This window comes from Cyanistes caeruleus, chromosome 21 (genome assembly GCF_971803275.1).
Source record: "Cyanistes caeruleus chromosome 21, bCyaCae1.hap1.1, whole genome shotgun sequence".
Classification (NCBI taxonomy): domain Eukaryota; kingdom Metazoa; phylum Chordata; class Aves; order Passeriformes; family Paridae; genus Cyanistes; species Cyanistes caeruleus.
Genome location: NC_141721.1, coordinates 898403 through 919288, shown reverse-complemented (window position 1 = coordinate 919288; position 20886 = coordinate 898403). Strand labels below are relative to the sequence as shown.

General features: G+C 45.1%; 1 protein-coding gene across 9 annotated transcripts in view; it reads left to right on the top strand.

Annotated features, from left to right (window-relative positions):
• Positions 1-19017, top strand: part of AUTS2 (activator of transcription and developmental regulator AUTS2) — a 664369-nt gene extending 645352 nt beyond the window's left edge. For all 9 annotated transcript variants that reach the window (XM_086859731.1, XM_086859732.1, XM_086859729.1 and 6 more), the window contains 9 exons: positions 1971-2066; positions 3287-3358; positions 4869-4898; positions 6407-6478; positions 9880-10021; positions 10496-10573; positions 11818-11901; positions 12777-12999; positions 15839-19017. In XM_086859731.1, the coding sequence (XP_086715857.1) occupies positions 1971-2066; positions 3287-3358; positions 4869-4898; positions 6407-6478; positions 9880-10021; positions 10496-10573; positions 11818-11901; positions 12777-12999; positions 15839-17078 (2037 nt within the window). In that variant the 3' untranslated portion in view covers positions 17079-19017. The remainder of the gene's footprint in view (positions 1-1970; positions 2067-3286; positions 3359-4868; positions 4899-6406; positions 6479-9879; positions 10022-10495; positions 10574-11817; positions 11902-12776; positions 13000-15838) is intronic.
• The last annotated feature ends 1869 nt before the right edge of the window (positions 19018-20886 follow it).

The window sequence follows — 20886 nt, the reverse complement described above, 5'->3', positions numbered from 1 at the left end:
CTGACCTTGAGGAAAGGTCACATTTGATTAACTTGCCAGTTGTTGTAAAACTGAAGAAAGAATTTCTTATTATTAGTCATAGTCAATAGAATACGAAGTACTACATCTTTTCCCATCAGTTAGAATTAGAACATTACACAGAGAATTAAAGACAGAAGACACTGGAGAATTTAAAGCACATTTTACTCATTAAAAATTATTGTAATTGAGGACAAATGTCTCCTAATGGTTTCTCAAATGCCTACAGTTCAGTATCAACTAATCTCAAAATGTTTTCTGCGCCGCTGGGTGGAGCAGGTCCAAATTAAATAGAATTAAAAACAACAGCAGCAACATGAACAGAGGCTCAATACCAGGCTTTTAAACTGAGAAAATCTTCTGATAACTCTGAAATGTTTTCTCAGCTTTCAGTAAATACAATATGGATAAATGTCCTTGCAAGATAAGCTAGAAGGGAAAAAGATGAAGAAAAGCACACGTGTATGCCTGGCATGTCCAAATCCATCACAACTTTGTGGTCCTGGTTTACCCTGGGATGGGATTTGCTCAGTGTTTTCCCACCCCTCATGTGTAGTCTTTGACTTTGCCCAGTCCTGCTTCTGTTCAATTAGCCATTAACTCATTTATTTTGATCTTAAAAGTAGCACACAGTGGTTTGACTTTGCTCAGCCATGGTCAGAGGGGAATTGGTGTCAGCCAGAGAACCCTGTTAGGTTTTTGGGTGGCAATTGCAGTGGAGCTGGCAGGCATCCTCTCTTAGCCCCAGCCCCTCCCAGATCCATCCCCTCGGAGATCCAGAGGTTTCGTGCTGAGAATGCCTTTGGAGTGTGATGCTTTGAGTCCCTGACTCCTGCCAGGAAGCAGTTTGGTGTGTGATAGCAGCATTTTCACTGAATGGGGAGAGTTTTCTGTCACAGCAAGAGCCAGAGGTTCGCTGGCAGAGCACAGAGACGAGGGCACATTGGTGTGTGATGGTTTATCACGAAATCACAGGGTGGGTTGGGCTGGAAGGGATGTTAAAAATCATCTCTTCCACCCCTGCCGTGGCAGGGACACCTTCCTCCATCCCAGGCTGCTCCAAGCCCCGTCCAACCTGCCCTTGGACACTTCCAGGGATTCAGGGATCAGCCACAGCCTCTCTGGGCACCCTGTGCCAGGGCCTGCCCACCCTCACAGGAAACAATTTATTTGTTTCATCTACCTCCTTGTTTACCTGTGTTTGCTCTGTGTTAGCACAGAGCAGCCTCTCATTTTTTCCCAAATTCCTTAGGACAGAGCACTTGGGTGAGTCAGGCCAGTGGAGATGGGTACATTTTTGTGCTGAGCAGTCTCTTCTTCATAAAAAAACTCCCATACATTTCTGGGAGGTTCTGCCTTAACTTTTTGTGTAAATTCTAATCTTTAAAAAATCAGATTGTCTGTCTGCTAATATTAAATGTGGCAGGATATCCTCTCAGACAGGCTAATGAAGTAAGAATTGTGCATATTTTCCTCATTTCCTACAGATACCATTAAAATTCCAACCTACTAATGGAGTTTTAATGATACAATATCCTAGAACTCATAAGGGTTTTTTTTCCACTTAAACAGGAGATTTCTCAGTCTCATTCAGCTCAGGATTCTGCCTTTTCTCTTGAAATGCACCACAGACTGAAACCATTTAAAACCTCTCTCCAATTTAAAAATTAATAATTGAGGAGCAAACGTCTCCCTTAGGCTCTGGTGGCCCGAGGCAGGTCCAGGTTGCTGGCTGTCTGATTTTGGAACTGCTTTTAAGCTCTAAACCTCACGACATCTGTGAACATCCCATCGACTGCTTTAACTAACATCGTTGCAATGAGATCACTTCAATGCCTCTCAGTTTCCTCCATGTAACATTTCCCTACTGTTCTGCAGGAATGCTGTCTGTGTTCTCCTCACTGTGCTGGTGCTGACCCAGTGCTGATGGTTTTTTCTCTTTTCTGTTGCAGCTGTTTCACTCCTATCCCCCAGCTGTATCAGGGATTCCTCCCATGATCCCTCCCACCGGCCCCTTTGGCTCGCTGCAAGGAGCTTTCCAGCCCAAGGTAAGACAGAATTCCCTGGAACTGCTCACCCTGCCATGACAGAATGTTCTTAGGCCTTCATTCCACAGGGGACAATTGCCTTTTTCCAGATTTACCACAAAGAGGAGTTATTTCTCATTAGGTTCAGATGCATCTACAAACAGTTTTATTTTTAAAATTATTTATATAAAGGCACAGTTAACTTTAGAAGCAATGTAATTAGTTCTGAGATAGTGTGCATGAATGAAAGGTCATGTAATAATCAGGATTTTAAGAAATGGTGCTCATTATTGTTTACTTATTTCCATAATTACCTCCAGCACAGTGCAGAACACTGATTTGGCTCTCCTCATGGGTGATAGCTGGGGGACAGAAATGTGGCAACTTCAGGGCTTTTCTCTTTGGTTTTCATTTATTTATCAGTGGGAGGAAGTCAGTCTTTGCAGCTAAAGACTGAAATCAGGAGTGGAATTTCTGCAGAGGAGACACCTTCCTTAAATTGGCCCATCCACTCTAATGACTGAATATGTAAATCAGTTCATTAGTGGGATTCTTAGTCTGTATGGTAATCAGGTTGTTAACAACTCCCTTATTTAATTGTTAGTTGTGCTGGAGCTGATTTCTATTTTCTTCATTTTGACACAGGAACAAGCTCTATCTAAATTTAGGGGTTTGTGGGGTTTTGGTTGTTTTTTGTTTGTTGGGGTTTTTTCTTCATTTTTTTTTGTTTTGTTATTGTTGGTGGGGGTTCCACAAAACTGCAAAGTTTCATTAACTGTGTTTTTACATTCAAATAATGGGAAGGGCTTTAATTTTTTCCAACTGGATGTTTTCCTGCTATCCATCTTGTGGCAGTGCCTGTGGATGGAGCTGAGGTCCTTGTGATGTTCTGTGTGCTGAGTGCATCACTGGTAATCAGCAGAGCAGGGGCTGGCTCCTCCAAATGCTGCCTTTGATGCTGTTTCATAAATGTGTTCCTAATCAGGTTTTTCACATTAGATGATTTTCCAGTTTAAACAGTCAGTGGTTTTGATTCAACTCATGGGAAGTTGGTGGACAGTCAAAGTGTGGATGTGGAGATAATAAGACATTACTGGTTCTCCTTTCCTTTATAAGAAGTTTATCTCCATTGCTTAGACAGTGCAATGATAAAGAACTATTATTTTGCACATTCTGTTGCCTGTAGGCATTGTTACTGTTGTGCAGCTCATTAATGTTGTCTCTCCTTGTGGAATTTCCAGACTTCCAATCCCATTGATGTTGCAGCCAGACCTGGAACGGTCCCACATACCCTTCTACAGAAGGATCCACGGGTCTGTAAAAATCATTTCCTTGTTCTAAAGTAAATCTGTTCCTCCTGAAACCTTGAATGCTAGAGCTGTCATCTTCAGTATGTCCAAATTAACAGCCTGAAACCAGAGCTGTGTGAGCTGTTTCCTGCAGAAGTTGTGTGGCAGCATTTCAAACAGCCCCTGTGCAGTGGCAGAGCTCTGTCCTTGCTGGCAGCTCTCTCCCCCCCCAGGCCCAGGGGTAAGAGCATAAAAGTCCAATTCAACACAGAAAAGGTACAAGCCTCCCCAGGATTTGTGTTTGTAGTCTATAATTGTTTTTAATGTGGGTAATGACAGCTATTCCCTGGGTTACTGTAGCATTGATTGCCCCAGTGAAATACGGATGCACTTTATTGATCACTCGGTGCCTCTGGATTTCTGAGTTCCAGCGGATGTGAACAGCATTTATTGCCTCAGCACTTTGCCTCTCTGCCCAGGGGGTGTTGGTGTGTCTGAATTCATGGCCATTATTGCCATGAGGAGCTTCACACTTAAATATTTTCAGCAGAACTCCCAGACAGAAGCACTGAGGAGCCTTCCTGAAATTCCGAGCTGTGGCATGGCTGAGCTTCCAGAGCTGTTGTCTTTGCCTTGGGCCAAGTTCCAGTGCTTTACCCCAAAAGGAACCACATTTCTGTTTGTTTATCTAAGTGCAGATAACCAGAGCTCCCATCAGGAAGTCATTTAGCTTTATGTTCCCATTCAACTGGGAGTGAGTTTCGATTATTTCAAGATGATGCATTGTGCCATCACTGCGTCTGCTAAGTACCTTCTGCACCTATAAATCTCCTTTAGTATTGCATTTCAAAAGAGAAAATCCAAAACAAATGAGCAGTACCCAATAAATTGAATTATTTCCCAGCATTTATTGGTGAAATATGAGCAAAAAAAGGGGAATAAGAAAATCATCTACTCCAAAAAAAAAAAAAAAAAGCCCCAACAGGCCACATCAAAAATAAAAATGAGAAAATTGGGTTTTTATATGGGCCTTGTTTACCAACATCTGTTTCAGTGTGGAAATAATTAAGGGAAAGCCCATTTGACCTTGGCTGGTGGGTGGGCACACTGCTGGCATCCCATTCCAGCCATCCCAGCCCTTCCCTGGGATGGAGCCCTGTCCATTTTCCAGCCTTGCCACGAGCAGAGGAGCTCTGGAAGATGAGAGCAGGAGTTTGCCCAAAGGACAGGGCTGTGCCTCCATCAGTGCAGTTCACCAGCCATTCCTGCAGCATTAAATCAACAAATTGCTGCTGCTGCCAGGGGCCAGAGCTCGGTGTGAGCCTGCTGGAGCTGCTGTCACCACTCAGGTGCCAGGGGGAGGGGACAGCACCGAGATGGAGGCTCAGGACTAATTATTATCCAAAAGGGCTTCATTTGAAAGTAAAATTCTAACATTTTAATTTCGTCTCTTAATGAAGCAGTACAGATTTGTTAATTAGAGCAGTTGTTTGAGTGACAGGCGTGTAACCAAGCTGTCATTTCTTCTTCACAGTTGACAGATCCGTTCAGGCCCATGTTGAGGGTAAGAAATCTTCCTGTGCTCCCGTTTGTCAAGCTCGGCTCAGTCCCACCAGGTTGCAGCAGAGAATAATTTCAAATGAGAGCTGCCAGGTGTCACCTGGGCAGTTGTGCCCTGCTTTGGGGAGAGCACTCCTGCAGCTCCTGCTCACCCAAGGACAAGGCAGAGTTTCACACTTGGAAGTTTTGCTCTTCTCGTGCAACCCCTCCTGTGAATATTTGAGGTTAAATATTGGTGATCCTTCCATCATGGTTTCCTGAGGCAAATCCCAGAGATCCTGGCAGTGATTCCCTGTTGTTTCACTGCACTCTGAAGGAGCTTGCTTTATTATTTTACTGCATGTTTGCAGTGTTATTCAGAGTGGGACTTCCCACCCAGGTATCTCATTGTCCACTACAGACAGACAATCCACTTCAAACACAAAATACTTTAGAAATAAAGATCTAAAGATCCAGTCCATCACTCATCCAAAAGGAGCTTTTGTTAATTTTCCAGCATATTCAAGAAAAAACTATAAATTTTGATTTAGTGAACTTAGTAAATCACTAGCACAGCCAGCTTTTGCAAATTAGCAAAAAGGCTGAGTTTAGGGTAGTGTGTCTGTGAGACAGAGTTTATTTTTTTATAATTTAATTGTTGGTTGATAAACAGCTAGAGATAGAAGGCAGACCATGTGCCATCATTTGTGAAACATTTAATTCACAAGTAGCTTAAGGAGACCCTTGAATTCCTGTGATAATTTTTAAATCTGCAGGAGTTGTTACTTGTGTAGGTAACTGCAGACCCCTGAGTAACAAAACTGGAGAAAGTCTCTCTCAAATGAGCCTTTTTCAGACATTTTCCAGCTGTGCTGGAAATGGAGCTCAAACTCAACAGGAGGCCAAACAAACACTCTGGTTCTTGCTCCCTGTGACTTGTGGGGACAGGGAGGAAGCAAAGACCCCCAAAACAGAATGAATCGAGTGACCTCCAGTGTTTCCAGTACATTTATGAGCTGAGGGACAGACCTGAGGGAGCCAGATGAATCCTGAAAGCCAGAGTGACCTTTTAAACCACTTCCATTTTCATCTTTGGGTGGAAATGTCAATCCTAGCGTTTGTGGGAATGACCTGAGTGTGCAGCTGTGAACAGTCCAGCTGTGAACAGTCCAGCTGTGAACAGTGCAGCTGTGAACAGTCCAGCTGTGCACAGTCCAGCTGTGAACAGTCCAGCTGTGCACAGTCCAGCTGTGCCTGGGACACAGCTTCCAGCAGCAAGCTGCACTCCCAGCCAGCAGCATCAGAGCATGACAGGAGCATTCATGGATAGCCAGATAAATTCCCTAGCAAGGGACAAGCCTTTCCACTTCTGGATTTCCAGGAGGATGGAGAGGGAAGCCTTTGCTTTCAGTTGTCTTGGCGTGGGGATCCCCCAGTCCAAACCAGACAGGGCTCAGGGTCTGTTTGCCTCTAGAAATAGAATAAAGCATCACAGGTTTTTGAAAGTTACTGATTGATGTCTTGTTTTTGCAGAAACCTGGCAAGTGGTGTGCTATGCACGTTCACATCGCCTGGCAGATCTACCACCACCAACAGAAAGTCAAGGTCAGTGCCTGGGCTGGGGGCAGAGGGCACAGAGCAGAGCTCAGAGAGGAAGGGTTGGCTCTCACCTGGGCACTTGTGTGCCATGGCCTTGCTAAAGTAACACTCACAGCACTCAGCAGCAGCCTCATTTGTGAGGGCTGGTGGAAGGATGAAGGCAGAGAGTCCCAGCAGAGCGTTTGGGGTGTGCTGCAGGCAGGACAGCAGATCTGGGGCAGTGGCTACAGCTTTGCAGCTGGGAGGGGTGAAATGGAGGGGTGAATAAATGAAGTTTGTTTATGGTTCAGGACACAAATGTATCAAGTGGGATTTTTTTTCTGGAGACACTGGGCATGTGTATCTGCTTCAGGGGCAGGAGAGGAGGCAGGAATGTTCCTCCTGTCCCTAGGATGATTTACCCAGTGTGGCTGCCCAGGCAGGCACAGCCTCTCAGGGGATGTTGTGTTAGCAGACACTGCCTCACTGGGGTGAAGCTTAGGGAATAGAAGTCCTGTCTCAATTATTTTACAAGCTCTGAGACACCAAGGGTGAAGGCCATGGGCAGTTTTCCATTCTTACTGTAACTGAATTTCCATTGCACATGGACTCTGGGAAAGTTTCTTTCCCTTTATGGTATTTTCAATGGACTCATCACTTAAAAATCTCGTGTTGCCCCTGAAGTTTTTCAGTAAGTCGGGAATGGCTGCTGTTCTGCACTGCTCATACTTCAGGAATCAATAACTTGTGTTAGAAACTAATATTGCCAGGGAATCCTTAGCACTTTGCAGTCTGTGTGTGCACTTGAATTGTGTAGGGTAGTGCTATAAGAATATGAAGATGTTGAGCAGCTATGAAAACCTGCAGCTAATAGAGTTTAAAAATAACCCTTTTAAACAAGGTTGACAGGTTAATTTGCTGCAGTAGACGTATCTCTCTTCTCTGCTTCCTTATGTTTCCCCTGCTAGTGATCTTCATTCATCTTCCCATTATCAAAAAAGACAAGATTATAGACCTAGAGAGTTATATGTCCTTTTTTTATTTTATTGTAAAGGTATTTTCTTGAAATGAAATTATTATTCCCATGCTATCTATGTCCTTTGAATCTTTCTTGATTTGATATTCAGACAGAGGTCAGACCAGTATATTTATAACTCACAGTAAATGCCATTTTCATGCAGCCATTTCTCTTACCTCATATATTCTACCTTGCCTATTAAAAAAAGAGCAAGAATAAAGCCCAGAAGCACATGAAAGGGTGCTGCTGGAGTTTTTGAGGCTGTGCATGATGGTATTTGCAGGAAAGATTGAGAAGTGTGTTTGGTCAGTAAGGAGAGTTGGGGTCCCCCCTCCTTGTGTGACCACAAAAGGTGAATCTGTGTCTCACACAGGACAGTCTCTCCTCCTCCTCACACTCCCTCCCGTGCTTCTGAAGGTGCCTTTTCTTCTGCTCCAGCTGCAGGTGCTGCCTGAGCACAGAGCAGGGAATCAAATGTGTTGATTTCCAGTTTCCCCCTGCTGCCCCAGGATGCTGCCAGTAACGATCTGGCCTGGTAATTGCTTGCAGAGGGCAGCAGCAGGCACTGAAGGAGCAGGCAGGATGGGAAACTTTAAAACTCAACCTTCCTGACCTCAGGAAGAATTGCATGCAGCTGTGGATGCTGTTTGGCTGCCTGAGCCTCTGCAGCCAGACCTGGGTGACCTCTGCACACCCTGGGGACTGCGCAGCAGCTCAGGGCACAGAGCACATTTACACTGCTCCTTACACTGCCCACTGCCCAGGAGAGGATTTATGCTCCATAATTGGGCCTCTCTCCTTTAGGAAAGGCCTTACAGCCTGATCTAAGAGCAGTGCAGAGATTTACATTGATTTCTGTGGGCACCACGCTCAGCTGTTACACATTTTCTGGAAATACATCAGGCAGGATTGGCATCCAGGGGCTGCTCTCCTGAACAGCAGCTGGGGAGAAAAGAAATCTGACCATTCCCTGCTACTATTTTAAGGTAAACCAACACATTCAGAAATCTTTTAATGCATCCATGGTATTCCTGTTCCTCTTCAGACAGGGGATTTGTTCATTATTTAGAGCAGCACCATTCATATGGCTGCAATTAAAGCTTCAGCCAGCTTTTGCTTTTCTGAGTAATGCCTGTCAAGGGTTTATAACTCAGTTGTTAAAAAAGAATAAAAAGAGTTCACAGCATAAAAATCTGGCACACAGGCTTCAGCCAAGGCATTTGTATTTTCTGACATCCTTTTAACTATTACAGCACTTCAGTGTTACTTCCTTAAAAGATGTGACCTTGACTTGGCCACCTTTGCCATTTCAGTATTCTTGCAGGCCATTATCTCCAGACATGGATAACGCCTTTGTTTCCCTTCTTTATTTCTTGTTTTCCTTCTTTATTTCTTTTTTTTTTTGTTCTCATGACTACCCAGACATGTTTCTAGCACTTGAAAAACAGCTACGAGGCATGCACATTAATTTGATCATAACTTTTTAATATGCATATTTATATCATTGTAATAGTCTGTACTTGGGGCTGGCACAGTATTAAATACTGATTTATAAAGCGTGGCCTGCTCCAGAATTTCTGTTAAGATCTCCTGGCTCCATGTTACCCATTTATAAATCCTTTCAGCTGCCCTGCACAATTAATCAGCAATCTGCATTTAGGGAGTTCTGGCAGCACAGGTAATTGGGAATTTGGTTTTCTTCCTTCATGCTGTAAAACTGCTGAAGTGGGCACCACTGAAACGAGGATGTGGCACAAGGAGGAGCCCGTCCTTCATCCACTTCTCACTCACAGCTGCCCCAGCAAACTGCCCTCACAGATGGGGTCCTGCTGAATCCAACACAAATAAAAACCTGCAGCCCTTGGAGTGTGGAGTGGGAGGTGTCAGAGTGGGACTCAGCCACTCCTGTTCTGCACTCTGCTTCCTTTCAGCCCCTCGCTGCAGCCTGGGGGGCACTGGAGGATGTTCTGCACCCAGCACTTGTTGGTGGCAGCTTTCCCTTGGGAATGAGCGGTTCTGCTCTCTGTGTCTGGTCTTCCAATGCTCCTGGGAGCAGGGCCAGGCTGGCATTCCCCTTTATTGTTGTGGGACAGCCTGTCCTTGCAGCTCAGCCACTGTCTGAGGCCTCTTCTGAGGGTTCTGTGTTTGCTCTGTGCTGAACACCCTGGAGGGGTGGATGTGAAAACACTGGTGAAATTAGCAGGAAATATGCAGGAGCCTGAGCTTTCCCCCCTTTGCCTTAGATCTCCCTTCCAGGAAAACAGCTGTGCACCTGTGCTCGGGGTCCCAAAAACCAATATTCCTGTTAAAACATCAGCATGAATGAACTGCTCTACCCACATCCTTCTGGAAGTGCCTTTTGCTGTTCCTTTTTCAGACAGTCTCTTGCAAGTCCTGTTTTCCATTTCAGAAACAGATGCAGTCTGATCCACACAAGCTGGACTTTGGCCTGAAACCAGAATTTCTGAGCAGACCACCAGGCCCCAGCCTTTTTGGAGCCATCCACCATCCCCATGACCTGGCTCGGCCCTCAACTCTCTTCTCCACAGCCAGTGAGTACTGAAAATGAAATGCCCTTCTTGCTCCCTGCTCATTAAAATGCTAATCCTTGCCATGAATTTCCCTCATGCTTTGGCTTATGAACTCTCTGCAAGACATGCCAGGGGCTATTAGTCTATTTGATAAATAATTAAAAATGATTCTGTATGCTTTTATAAAAAGCCCAACCTGCTGAAACATCGCACAGGTAGTAAATGAAGGAACATTTCCTCACAGCGTGATGTCTGATGCATGGTGGAGAGGAGATGTTGCAAATAAGCTGCATTTCCTTTTTGTTTCTGACCTGAAACATTCATTCCCCATCATCCCTTGTCCTGAGTATTCCTGTTTGGAGGAGCAGCTGCTCTTTGCAGAGCCCCACGCAGGGCACTGCTCTCGGGAGCTGTTCAAGGAGGGGCAGCTCCGAGCACAGCGAGTCCCTCTGGGAGCCTCTGCTGGGAACTGACCCCTTTTGCTTTGTTTTGCAGGTGGGGGGCACCCAGCTGGGACCCCCTTTGGGCCACCACCCCATCACAGCAACTTCCTCAACCCAGCTGCTCACTTAGGTACGTCTTCTCTCAGCTCCTGGGGAATGCAGGCTTTGGGCACTGAGAAACCACAGGCTTCCTGTGTGGAGACTGTTCTGCTTATTAACCTTTACAAACGGCACATTTTAGCTGTTTCATTTTAGCCTTTACCCAGGTAGAAGTTCTAAATATGCAGAAAAGTGTCAGTGGCTGTGTTTTGAAATACTTCTGGGCATCAGAGGAGCAGAGTGGCAGGGCTGGCTGGGTTTCATTGGAGTTATGCTTAAAACCAGTCAAAAAAATGCCTTAAGGACAAGGCTGCAGATCACAGAGATGTTTCTCTTCCTAACTCCTGCTTGGATATCTGATTTTCCACTGAAGTGATTAGGAAACATAGCTTTAAAATGTCGTGATCTGGCTTCATGTGTCAGTTGGTGAAAATTAGTGAGTACACATTTAAAACAGAACAAGTTCCCAGATGTTGTTGTGTCCTTTTTAACTTACTGCTTTTGTAATAAGGTAATCTGCTCCTTATGGGAGCATCCAAGACCAAGAGTTTAAATTGGCATTTTATTTTGCTTAGGGAAGGATTTGGGAGGGTCACCAAACTGATACAGCAAACAGACAATGCAGGTTTATCATTCTGTGTCTTCCTGCCTATGGAAAATGCTGGCTTTGGGCTTCTTTTTCTCTGTGCTGGTATTTATCAGAAGTGACTTCATCAGAATTGTTAGACTGCTCCAAAATAAAGTGAGATTTTTCTTAATATGATTTTCCTGTTGCCTGTGTGCATTAACTAAAATAATTGTCCCAGCATTTTCCAGTCCATACTAGTATTTTTTATAATATTAGCAATAAACACCAAGGGAATCACAGAATGCTCAGGCCAGCAGGACATACCAGTGGAACAGGACATTTTATTTATACCCTGGCTCTAGTTTAGCAGACATGGCCTGAAGGTGTTTGGAGAGCAGTTGCCACAGTTAATGATAGTCCAACTAGCAAGGGACATTTCCTGAGGAAGAAAACAAAGCAAAACTGGAGATGTTTGCAGGTTCCAAATGAAATATCATGTCCATTTGAAGATCTTTATTTTCTTTAAGTGGGAGTTATTTAGTGGATGATGGCACGGGTATGGCCAGGAGCCAAGGCCGTGTTTTGTGCCCTGCAGTGTGTGTGGGGACGCTGTCCCAGCACTGCTGGGGTGTGCAGGAGGATGCCCCAGCGCTGCTGGCTGGGAGCTGTGAGCCTCAGGGCTTTCAGCTGTTTGTGTTGGTTTGCAGAGCCCTTCAACCGGCCGGCGTCGTTCAGCGGCCTGACCGCCGTGGGCAGCAACGCCTTCGGGGGGCTCGGGAACCCCACAGTCAGTGAGTACCCACTCCCTGCCCTGCAGCTCAGCAGGGCCACTCTCAGCTCCCTCCCTCTGCTCCTGCTGCCTTGCATCACCTACCGCTAAGAGATGGGCATTGGAAAGCAGCCTTTTCCAGCTGGCAGTAAATCTCTTCATTTTAGTCTCCTTCTCTGTTAATTACTTAATAGTTCGGGTTTAACCTAGTGCTAAATGTTGCCATTGCATTATTCATTTAAAGAAAAATAAAATAAAATAGAGCCTTGGAGTGTTTGTGAAGTTTCCCATGGTTTTGTTGCATGTTCAGAAGTAAATAATGTGTGCAGCTAGGGAGCTGTGGATGGAGACTGGTTTTTTTTTTCCTTTCTCACCAGTAATCCAGGCCATGTGCCTGGAAACGATCACTAACGTGCATTTAGTAGTCCAGGGTCATCAACATTTCTCTAAATTTAGCCAGTTGCAGAAAATCATCCTTTTAAAAGTCACTCTCTTTCTTCATCCTTCAAATCTGGCATGATTTTGGTCACATATTATTTGATTTTGGTTCAGGATCAAATGCAACAAGTTCCATTATTTATAGTCCCTATAACGGTCATTTCCTGATGTCTCCAAAACATTTGGAATAAGGATCATTGTCACTTTTACCTTCCTCCTTCATCCCTTGTCAATTTTATCCACAGCATTTCCCTTTCCAATTAAAAGAGCTGTCAGATGCCTGCCCATTTTTAGGAATGAGACCCTCTAATGAATCTCTGTTAATTTCCTTTCCTTTTCCAGCTCCCAATAATATGTATTCATTTTAACTCTGAGTGCTGTAAAAGTTGTTTTGGTAAGTACCTCCACTAGAGCATACCTTTTTCTTAAACCTTTTTGTTTTCCACTTCACCATTTCAGCACCCAACTCAATGTTCGGCCACAAGGATGGCCCCAGTATGCAGAGCTTTAGCAACCCTCACGAGCCCTGGAACCGACTGCACCGAACTCCTCCTTCGTTCCCGACCCCTCCGCCCTGGCTGAAGCCAGGAGAGCTGGAGCGCAGTTCATCTGCTGCAGCTCATGACAGAGATAGAGATGTAGATAAACGAGACTCATCTGTTAGTAAAGATGACAAAGAAAGGTACGAAAGAACACTTCCAAGAATTGTCTAGTTCAAAGCTTGGGGCTCCGTTCCGCTTTTAACCCTCCCCAGCCTGGCACGTGGTGAGCCCAGAGCTCCAGCGCGCCTGGAGCTGTCCCCAGGGTGGCACCACGCACCAGGCAGGTTTCCAGCTCAGCTGTTTGCCCTCTGCAGGGTTTCTCTTCCCACTTGCACTGCACCCTTCACCTGAAGGAGCTTTCTGCTGGAGTTCAGGCTGTGTCAAGTGGGAATAGAATCAGACCCACCCACTGTTACCTTGTGGGTCACGCTGTCCTAGGTCTCTTGAAGGGTTAACGTAGAGGTAGTGCCTGACAGGATGGAAAAGAGGATTCTGAAGTCCAGCAGATGCTTATCTGCATGTTCAAATGCTTAAATAACTTCGTAAATCAGACCTGGTCTGCAAAACAAGTAACACTTCCTCCCTCTTTAAAAACCAGCCTGACCAGAGGGTCCCACGCTAAAGGTGTGAGATGAGAACCCTAAAATGCACCAGGAATGTCATGTGCCAAAACCATAGCAAACTTCAGAGCATGCAGTTCATGAAAAGCACCTTCTTTCCTCTCAGAGAAGCCCCTACACCTGCACTGCTGTTAGCACACCTTCCAACACAGCTTCTGCTCAGTGTTTTACATGGACCTGCATGCTCACATGTCCAGGCTGGGAAGGGTTAATGGAAAGTAAAACCTGGTCATATTTACTTTTTTGTCAGGACTGTTCCCATTATTCAGTTAACGCAGTAACAATTCCTCTTAACTCTGAGGTGCCAAATTGATAAGAATTTGCCATTCAGCAAGTGTCATGCCTTCCTTGAAAAATGTAGAGAGGCTGATTTCAGCTTTTTCAGTTGTGGCTTGATGGCTTTCCTGTTAACTTTGCACATTACTACATAACGGCTATTTGTTTCTAATATTTTAACCTAAAAGAATATTCAGATGTGCTTTTCTGACTTCTCTGTCACTAACCCAAAGATACTAGTAGCCTTTTCCAAAAGAAGTTATGCTAACACATTAGATATTCTAAAACTACATGGAAGAGCTTTTCTACCTTGTTCTAAAAGAAAGGCGAACTACAGATCTTTCCACCTACATTTTCCATTTGGAATATTTTCTGTTTGGTAGCATAGCTTCATTATTTTCATGTCTGCTGTTAATGCTTCAAAAGGAATTGCTGTTACAAATTGGGGTTTTTTTGTCTTGCAAAAGGCTTAAGCATGTGAGTAACTTTACTGGCTCGAATGGCAAAGCATTTTAGTTCCTATGATCTGGGTAGTCTGTGGAATGATGTGATTATTTATTCTGGTTGCTGTTTTGTTGTTTTCTCATGAAGTGTTCTGCTGAAGAAAATCCCTTACTGAAAACACTCCTTGCAAGATGCTTTGGCATTGCCTGAACTCCATATCATAGCTGAGAACATGTTTATTTTCAGTAATTTGGGAGTTTAGCATCATCCATGCCTCGTGCACAGTTGCAGCTTGCAGTGAGTCCCTGCTGCAGCCCCGTGTGCCTGGGGCACTGCCCTGTGCAGCGTGTTCACCCCGTTAGAGGAGAGGCTGAGAATCCCTTCCCAGAGCTGAGAATCCCTTCCCAGAGCTGAGAATCCCTTCCCAGAGCTGTGTCCCTGTGCAGAGAACGTCTGAGGAGCTGAGAGCCTCTCCTGCCCTCCCTCGACATTCAGTGGCACCCAGTGGGGCGAGCACAGAGCTTTCCAGCTGAGGTCCCAAGCTTTGCTATCCATGTGAAATACACTTGCTCAAGCAGGAGGAGCTGGGAATCACACCCAGGGCTTTGATTTCATCTCAGAATCATCTGCTCATCAAGGCTCTAACCTTATCAACCCAGAAATGGCCCAGGTAGAAGCACTGACCTCAACTCCTGCCTGCAGTGGGAAGGTCCCTGTGAGCTTGGTGCTCACGCTGAGGTCGGTGTTGGTTGGGTGGAGATCCCTGGTGGCTCCTGTGGGATCAGTGGCATGGTCTGTGCACCACAGCCCGTCCCAGCCACACTGAGACAGCTGAGTCCCCCCAGAGAGCCCAGAGCTGTAGCAGCGACCCTTTCCTGGCTGGGAGTGACACTGCAGAGCCACGATTGCTCCTGGGACATTCACATCCCTTCCACTCAGGGGATTCGGGGATTCTGGGGTTGACTGCACTTGGGGAGGGGTTTTTTAAAGACTCTTTTATTCCAGCCCAACATTAGGGAAAAAAAAAAAAAATCAGTAAAAGCAGCAAATGTGAAAAGCATTTTGTCTCAGTTTGAAGTAAATTGAATTGTGAGAAGTAAATTAAAAAGCTAGACATTTGAAGAGAATATAGGAGAGAAATTAGTAGTGTACATAGGTCTGGAAATGTTTTTAAAAGTCATTTGAAAAAATAGTAATCCATTTTCCCAAATGTTTTCTTAATAGAAGAAGTAGGTAGAATACTATTAGCTGTGTAATTTGGATTTAATCGCCTCACTTTTTGGATGAAATGTTTTTACTTTCCTTTCTTACATTCTTTGCAAACATTTAAGGCTGCTGTCTTTGAAATACTTGTCCTAGAGCTAGAGTCCCATAGGAGCCTTCTCTGGACTTCAGTGTTTGAGGTCTCAGATTCTTCACAGGACAGCTTTGGAGATCTGCTGCAGTGGGATAACAGAACAGGCCAGCTTTAGAGATGGGATGTTCTGCTGGAGTTTTGGGTGTGCCAGAGGCACAGTGCATTCCCTGGTGCAGGTCACCAGCTCTCTGCAAAGCCACGGGTGGAAAGCCAGGCCCTGTGATGCTTTGTTGTCTTTGCAGAGCTTCTCATGCCTTCATTTCACACTTCTCTTTCTTGTAGGGAGAGCATTGAGAAAAGACACTCCAGCCATCCTTCGCCAGCACCTATCCATCCAGTAAACTCCCTCGGACATAACCGCAGCTCGAGTGAGCAGATCAGGAGCCATCTGAACCCCGAGGTTCGAGAGAAAGAGAAACCCAAAGAGCGAGAGAGGGATCACTCCGAATCTCGGAAGGAAATTAACGTTGAAGAGCACAAGGTGAAGGACAACTACGTTTCGGAGAAAGAAGGCCTGAGCCATGAAAGCCGAGTGGTGGAAGAGTCGAAGCAGATGCCCAGGGTTCCTTCCCCCTATGCCAGGCCCCCCGTTGTGGAGAGCACCAGGCCCAGCAGCACTTCCAACCGCGAGGCCGACAGGAAGAACGAGCCGGCCTACGACAACACGAAGAAAAGCAACGAAGTCAAGGTGAAGGAAGAGCGAAAGGAAGACCACGATGTTCAGCCTGAGGGACCTCAGACTCACAGGTCGTCTGATCAGCCACCACCTATATCCACATCCAACGTCCATCCCAGCCCTTTGGCGTCCATGCCCATGACTGTCGGTGTGACGGGTATACATCACATGAACAGCATCAGTGGCCTGGACAGGACTCGCATGATGACCCCTTTCATGGGAATCAGCCCAATTCCCGGTGGAGAACGTTTCCCCTATCCTTCTTTCCACTGGGATCCCATGAGAGATCCCTTGAGAGATCCCTACAGAGAGCTGGACATCCACCGGCGAGACCCCCTGGGCAGAGACTTTTTGCTAAGGAACGACCCCCTCCACCGCCTGTCCACGCCGAGGCTGTACGAAGCGGACAGGTCATTCAGGGACCGGGAGCCCCACGACTACAACCACCACCACCACCACCACCACCCGCTGTCGGTGGAGGCGCGGCGGGAGCACGAGCGGGGCGCGCACCTGGACGAGCGGGAGCGGCTGCAGATGCTGCGCGAGGACTACGAGCACGCGCGCCTGCACTCGGTGCACCCGGCCGCGCTGGACGCCCACCTGCCGCACCCCGGGCTGCTGGCGCCGGGGCTGCCCAGCATGCACTACCCCCGTGTCAGCCCCCCCGGCGCCCACCAGAACGGCCTCCTCAATAAAACTCCCCCCACGGCGGCTCTCAGCGCGCCGCCTCCCCTCATCTCCACGCTGGGGCCCCGGCCCGGCTCCCCACGAAGGACTACTCCTCTGGCCACGGAGATGAGAGAGAGGCCTCCCTCTCACACCCTCAAGGACATCGAGGCTCGATAAGCTTATCTCGGTGAAAAGCAAAGAGGGACGGAAATCTTGTAAATGAACGTAATCTAAAGACCTTACTCTAGTCCTTGATACAGACTGGGGATGTGACCCGCTGTACCATATGTATAGACCTGAGTGCAAAGATTTTGAAATGATTTTTTTTGTATATTATATGTTGAAATTTTCCAGATCTTTTAGCCGAGTCCATATGTTCCTCGTGTCCTCCTACTCTATTTTATTTCTAGTTTAAAAGTTTGGAAATCTGAACTGAAGAACAAGACACCAGTCTGAGAGATTTGACTAGAAACAAGCCACCACCAATGTCAACCCTACAAAGCTCTTTTCAAACCAGAAGTGAAGTCAATTGTAGATATTTATGTAAAAAGATTGCTTCATGGATTAATGGTTCATATATGCAAAAAGGGTAAGATGAAAGCTTTACTTTGTACAAATGTAAATAGATAAAATTAAGTAACATAATACATTAATACTTCTTAAACTGTGCTATTTGCAAACTTAATATTGATGAACACAGTCTGCTTACGCTGTGTTACTTATATTGTTATAGACAGCTAAACCCCTTCAACTATGCAATGAATTTCAAGGCTTTTCACAAAAGCCTTTATAACTCAAAGGAGCCTTTTCAACACACAACATAATTAAAGTCATATTTTCCCTGAACAAACTCGTTTCTAGCAGAAGCCTATTTCTCTTGTTTCGGTGAAGAAACAGCCCTTCAGAGGTGGAGTTTTCTGTGGGAGCCCTTGCATCAGGCAGCTCGTGTGTGTCCCTTGGCTGGTGTCAGGGTTAGTGCTCTGTGCTCACTGGTACTGAGTCGTGGCAGATCGGGTTTCAGACATATTAATCTGGGTTAAACGGTAATAATCCAATGCTGGAGATTTTCCAGAACTTTTGTCACTTGACATGTCAAATTTCTTTTGGGAAGAATATCTGCTTATAGCCATTCATGTCTGGTTTTACTGCCAGTGTGTCGTTTTTACCTGTAGACACATTTTTTTGTGTTAAGTGGTTTTTAGCTACATTGAAACAAATCCTTACAAGCAAGAGAATACTTTTCTAAATGATGGATATGTTTTCACTGTGGATCAGTAGTTTAATTAATGAACTCCGCTGCAGATTTCATAATGGAATTTATTGTATTTCAGTTGGTAATAAAGTCTGTGAATAGTTAAAAGGTCAGCCTTGTTGTTCCCTAATCATAGAAGACATGAAATAACCTGAAGGAACGTGGTCCTTTTTAAAAATACGCATCAATCTTCTGAAATCTGTCTTTTCATAACACACTTTTTTATAATGCATTACGTTTCTTGTCTAAATATTTGGAGAGAATATGACTTTATCAGAGAGAATTCAATATCTTGTCTACTGGACTGTAAAATATATGTATGAAATAAAATTAGTTCCATTGGTCTTCTAGTGTATTAAAGTGATATCTGAAGTTGTTACCCTGTTTTGGCAAAAAAAAAGAAAAAAAAAGAAAAAAGTTAACTACAAACAGTTGTTTCTAATGATCAGAGATCTATTTTAGTAGTCAACTGAAGGTTTAGTTGTGAGCTTCAGATTTTTGTGAACTCCAGATGTTGTGCCGTGTTTCTTTTTTTTTTCTTTTTCTTTTTTTTCCTTCCTTTTTTTTTTTTTCTTTTTTTCTTTTTCTTTTTTTTTTTTTTTTAAACAAACAAAAGGAAAAAAAATACAAAAAAGTCCCAACCCTGAGGAATATGTACACTGGAACCGTAGTGGTAGCTTTCAGTATTGTAAAGAGATTGTTATATACAAACCTTTTTGCTGTTTATCCTGTATGTAATAAAGTCCTTTCTAGATCCTATGTGAACAGAAAAGTGAAGCGGCTCTCAATCTTCAGCATGTTTCCTCCTCAGCGAAGACTTGTGTAATGTAAATTGTGCCATGTTATTAAAAAATGTGAACTAAACTGCTAGGTGCTTCTTTGTGTGCAGTGCCCCATCGTTGCTGTGGGGAGCAAGTCCTTTTTCCCAACAGTGGGGTTTTGTTCAGGAGGAGGAGCTGTTAAAGACGTGAAGGAAATGGCAAGCTTTCATAAGCCAGCTTCCTGAAAAATCGTCCTGAAAAAAGAAACTGAAAGGAGAGCAGATCCTTGGCTTGTCCGGATTCTTTAAAATACAGTAACACCCTGCTTGGATTGGATTTTAATTTAATCTTGGTCTGCTGGATGCACATCATTAAAAAGCTGAGTTAGTGGAGGAAGGCAGGTCTGGATGGCCACAGAAGGACGTGAGAGAGACAGAGTCTGACTGAGAGCATCATCTTCCAGCTCATCTGATCCTTGGTAGAGGAGCCTGACAGCTCTGGCAGCATCTTCAGGGGGAAGAAACGTGGTCTTGATTGTCCAGGCTATGATCCTTGTCCTCCCAGGTGCTGAGCAAACTCTTCTTGATGGTCCTTAATTCCCAATTAAGCCAATGAACCCTCACTCCCAGAGCCCCAGAAAGCACGGAGGCATTTCAGTCCCTTGGAGTTCAATCCAATTTAGAGCTCCTCGCCTTTGAAGATCCACGTGTCGAGTCTTGTGCTGGTGATGCTCAGAGGAATATGCCTGAAAGGTGTAGGAAGAGATGAAACAAGATTTTTAATGCTTTTAAACTTCTTCAGGTGCATTCAGTGCTTTTCAGAAGTTTGATACAGGGATATTAGCTTGCAGGTATAGACAATTTGGAGTTTCTTGAAGGGTTTTACATTCAGGACAGTTGTCTTAAATCTTCTATTTCTGAGTTCACTTGTATTTAAGAAATTAATGTCTGTCAAAGACCATGCCAGATACCATCTGTGGGAATGAAATGAGTCATGAGGGTATTCATTCTGTAGGTTGTGTGAAATTCTGATCATAGAAAACCCTCGGTGTGCTTACAGCAGCCAGGACTTTGCTTTAGGTTTTCCAGTCCCACCTTCCCAAATTCCAGCTAATTTCCCACTTAGCAGCTTCCTATCAGCAAAAATACAGAGGTGCAAAATACAGAGTGTAGGAAAGGGATCTTGGAGAACAGCCCTGTTTCCCAATACTTTCTTTATTTTATGTCATGCTTGGTCCCTTCTTTTTTAACTTCCTATGTTTTGATCTTTGGTTTTCTTTACTAGGCCTTAGCTCCAGCCTGGTTTTCTGCTTTTCAATAATTCTTTCAGTCATACTAAAACTGAAGGTTTTGGTGAATTAGCCATGGAAACCTGTGTAAAAACTCCACAGTTTGCTATCAGAGGAGAGGCAGAGCTGCTGGTGAGGACTGCCTGTTCTTCCTGTGCCCTGTCTGCAGCTGCCAGGGCTTGGACTGATGGTGCCCGTGGGCAGGGTGCAAGTTCCAGCTGCCATCTGTTGGGCTCACAACCCTTCCTTTTTCCTCTGGTACCTTGAGCTCATGCTAGCACAAAGACATTTCCTGATCATAAAACACATCCCCCTCCTGATGTGCCCTCGGTGGGGCTGCGTTCAGCAGCAGGTGCTCACAAACATCAAATGCTCGTGTGCTGGCAGTGCAGTGCCAGGGAAGGAGCAGAGTATGAAATCCTGCTGCCACCCTACAACCTCACACATCCATTCTGCTTCCATCTGCTGTTTCCTCTGCCCGCCTGGGAACACAGACTTCAGCATTATCCCTGTTTATAAACAGCAAAATGCTGCTGGCAGCCCCAAAGTCACCAGCATAAAGCCAGGCAAGAAGTGACACCAGGAGTGACCCAGGGCCATTTGGTCACTGCCAGAGTTGGGAGAACAGAACAAACCTGAACCTGGCAGAGCCAAGGGGGGCAGGGGATGAGGAACTTCTGGGTT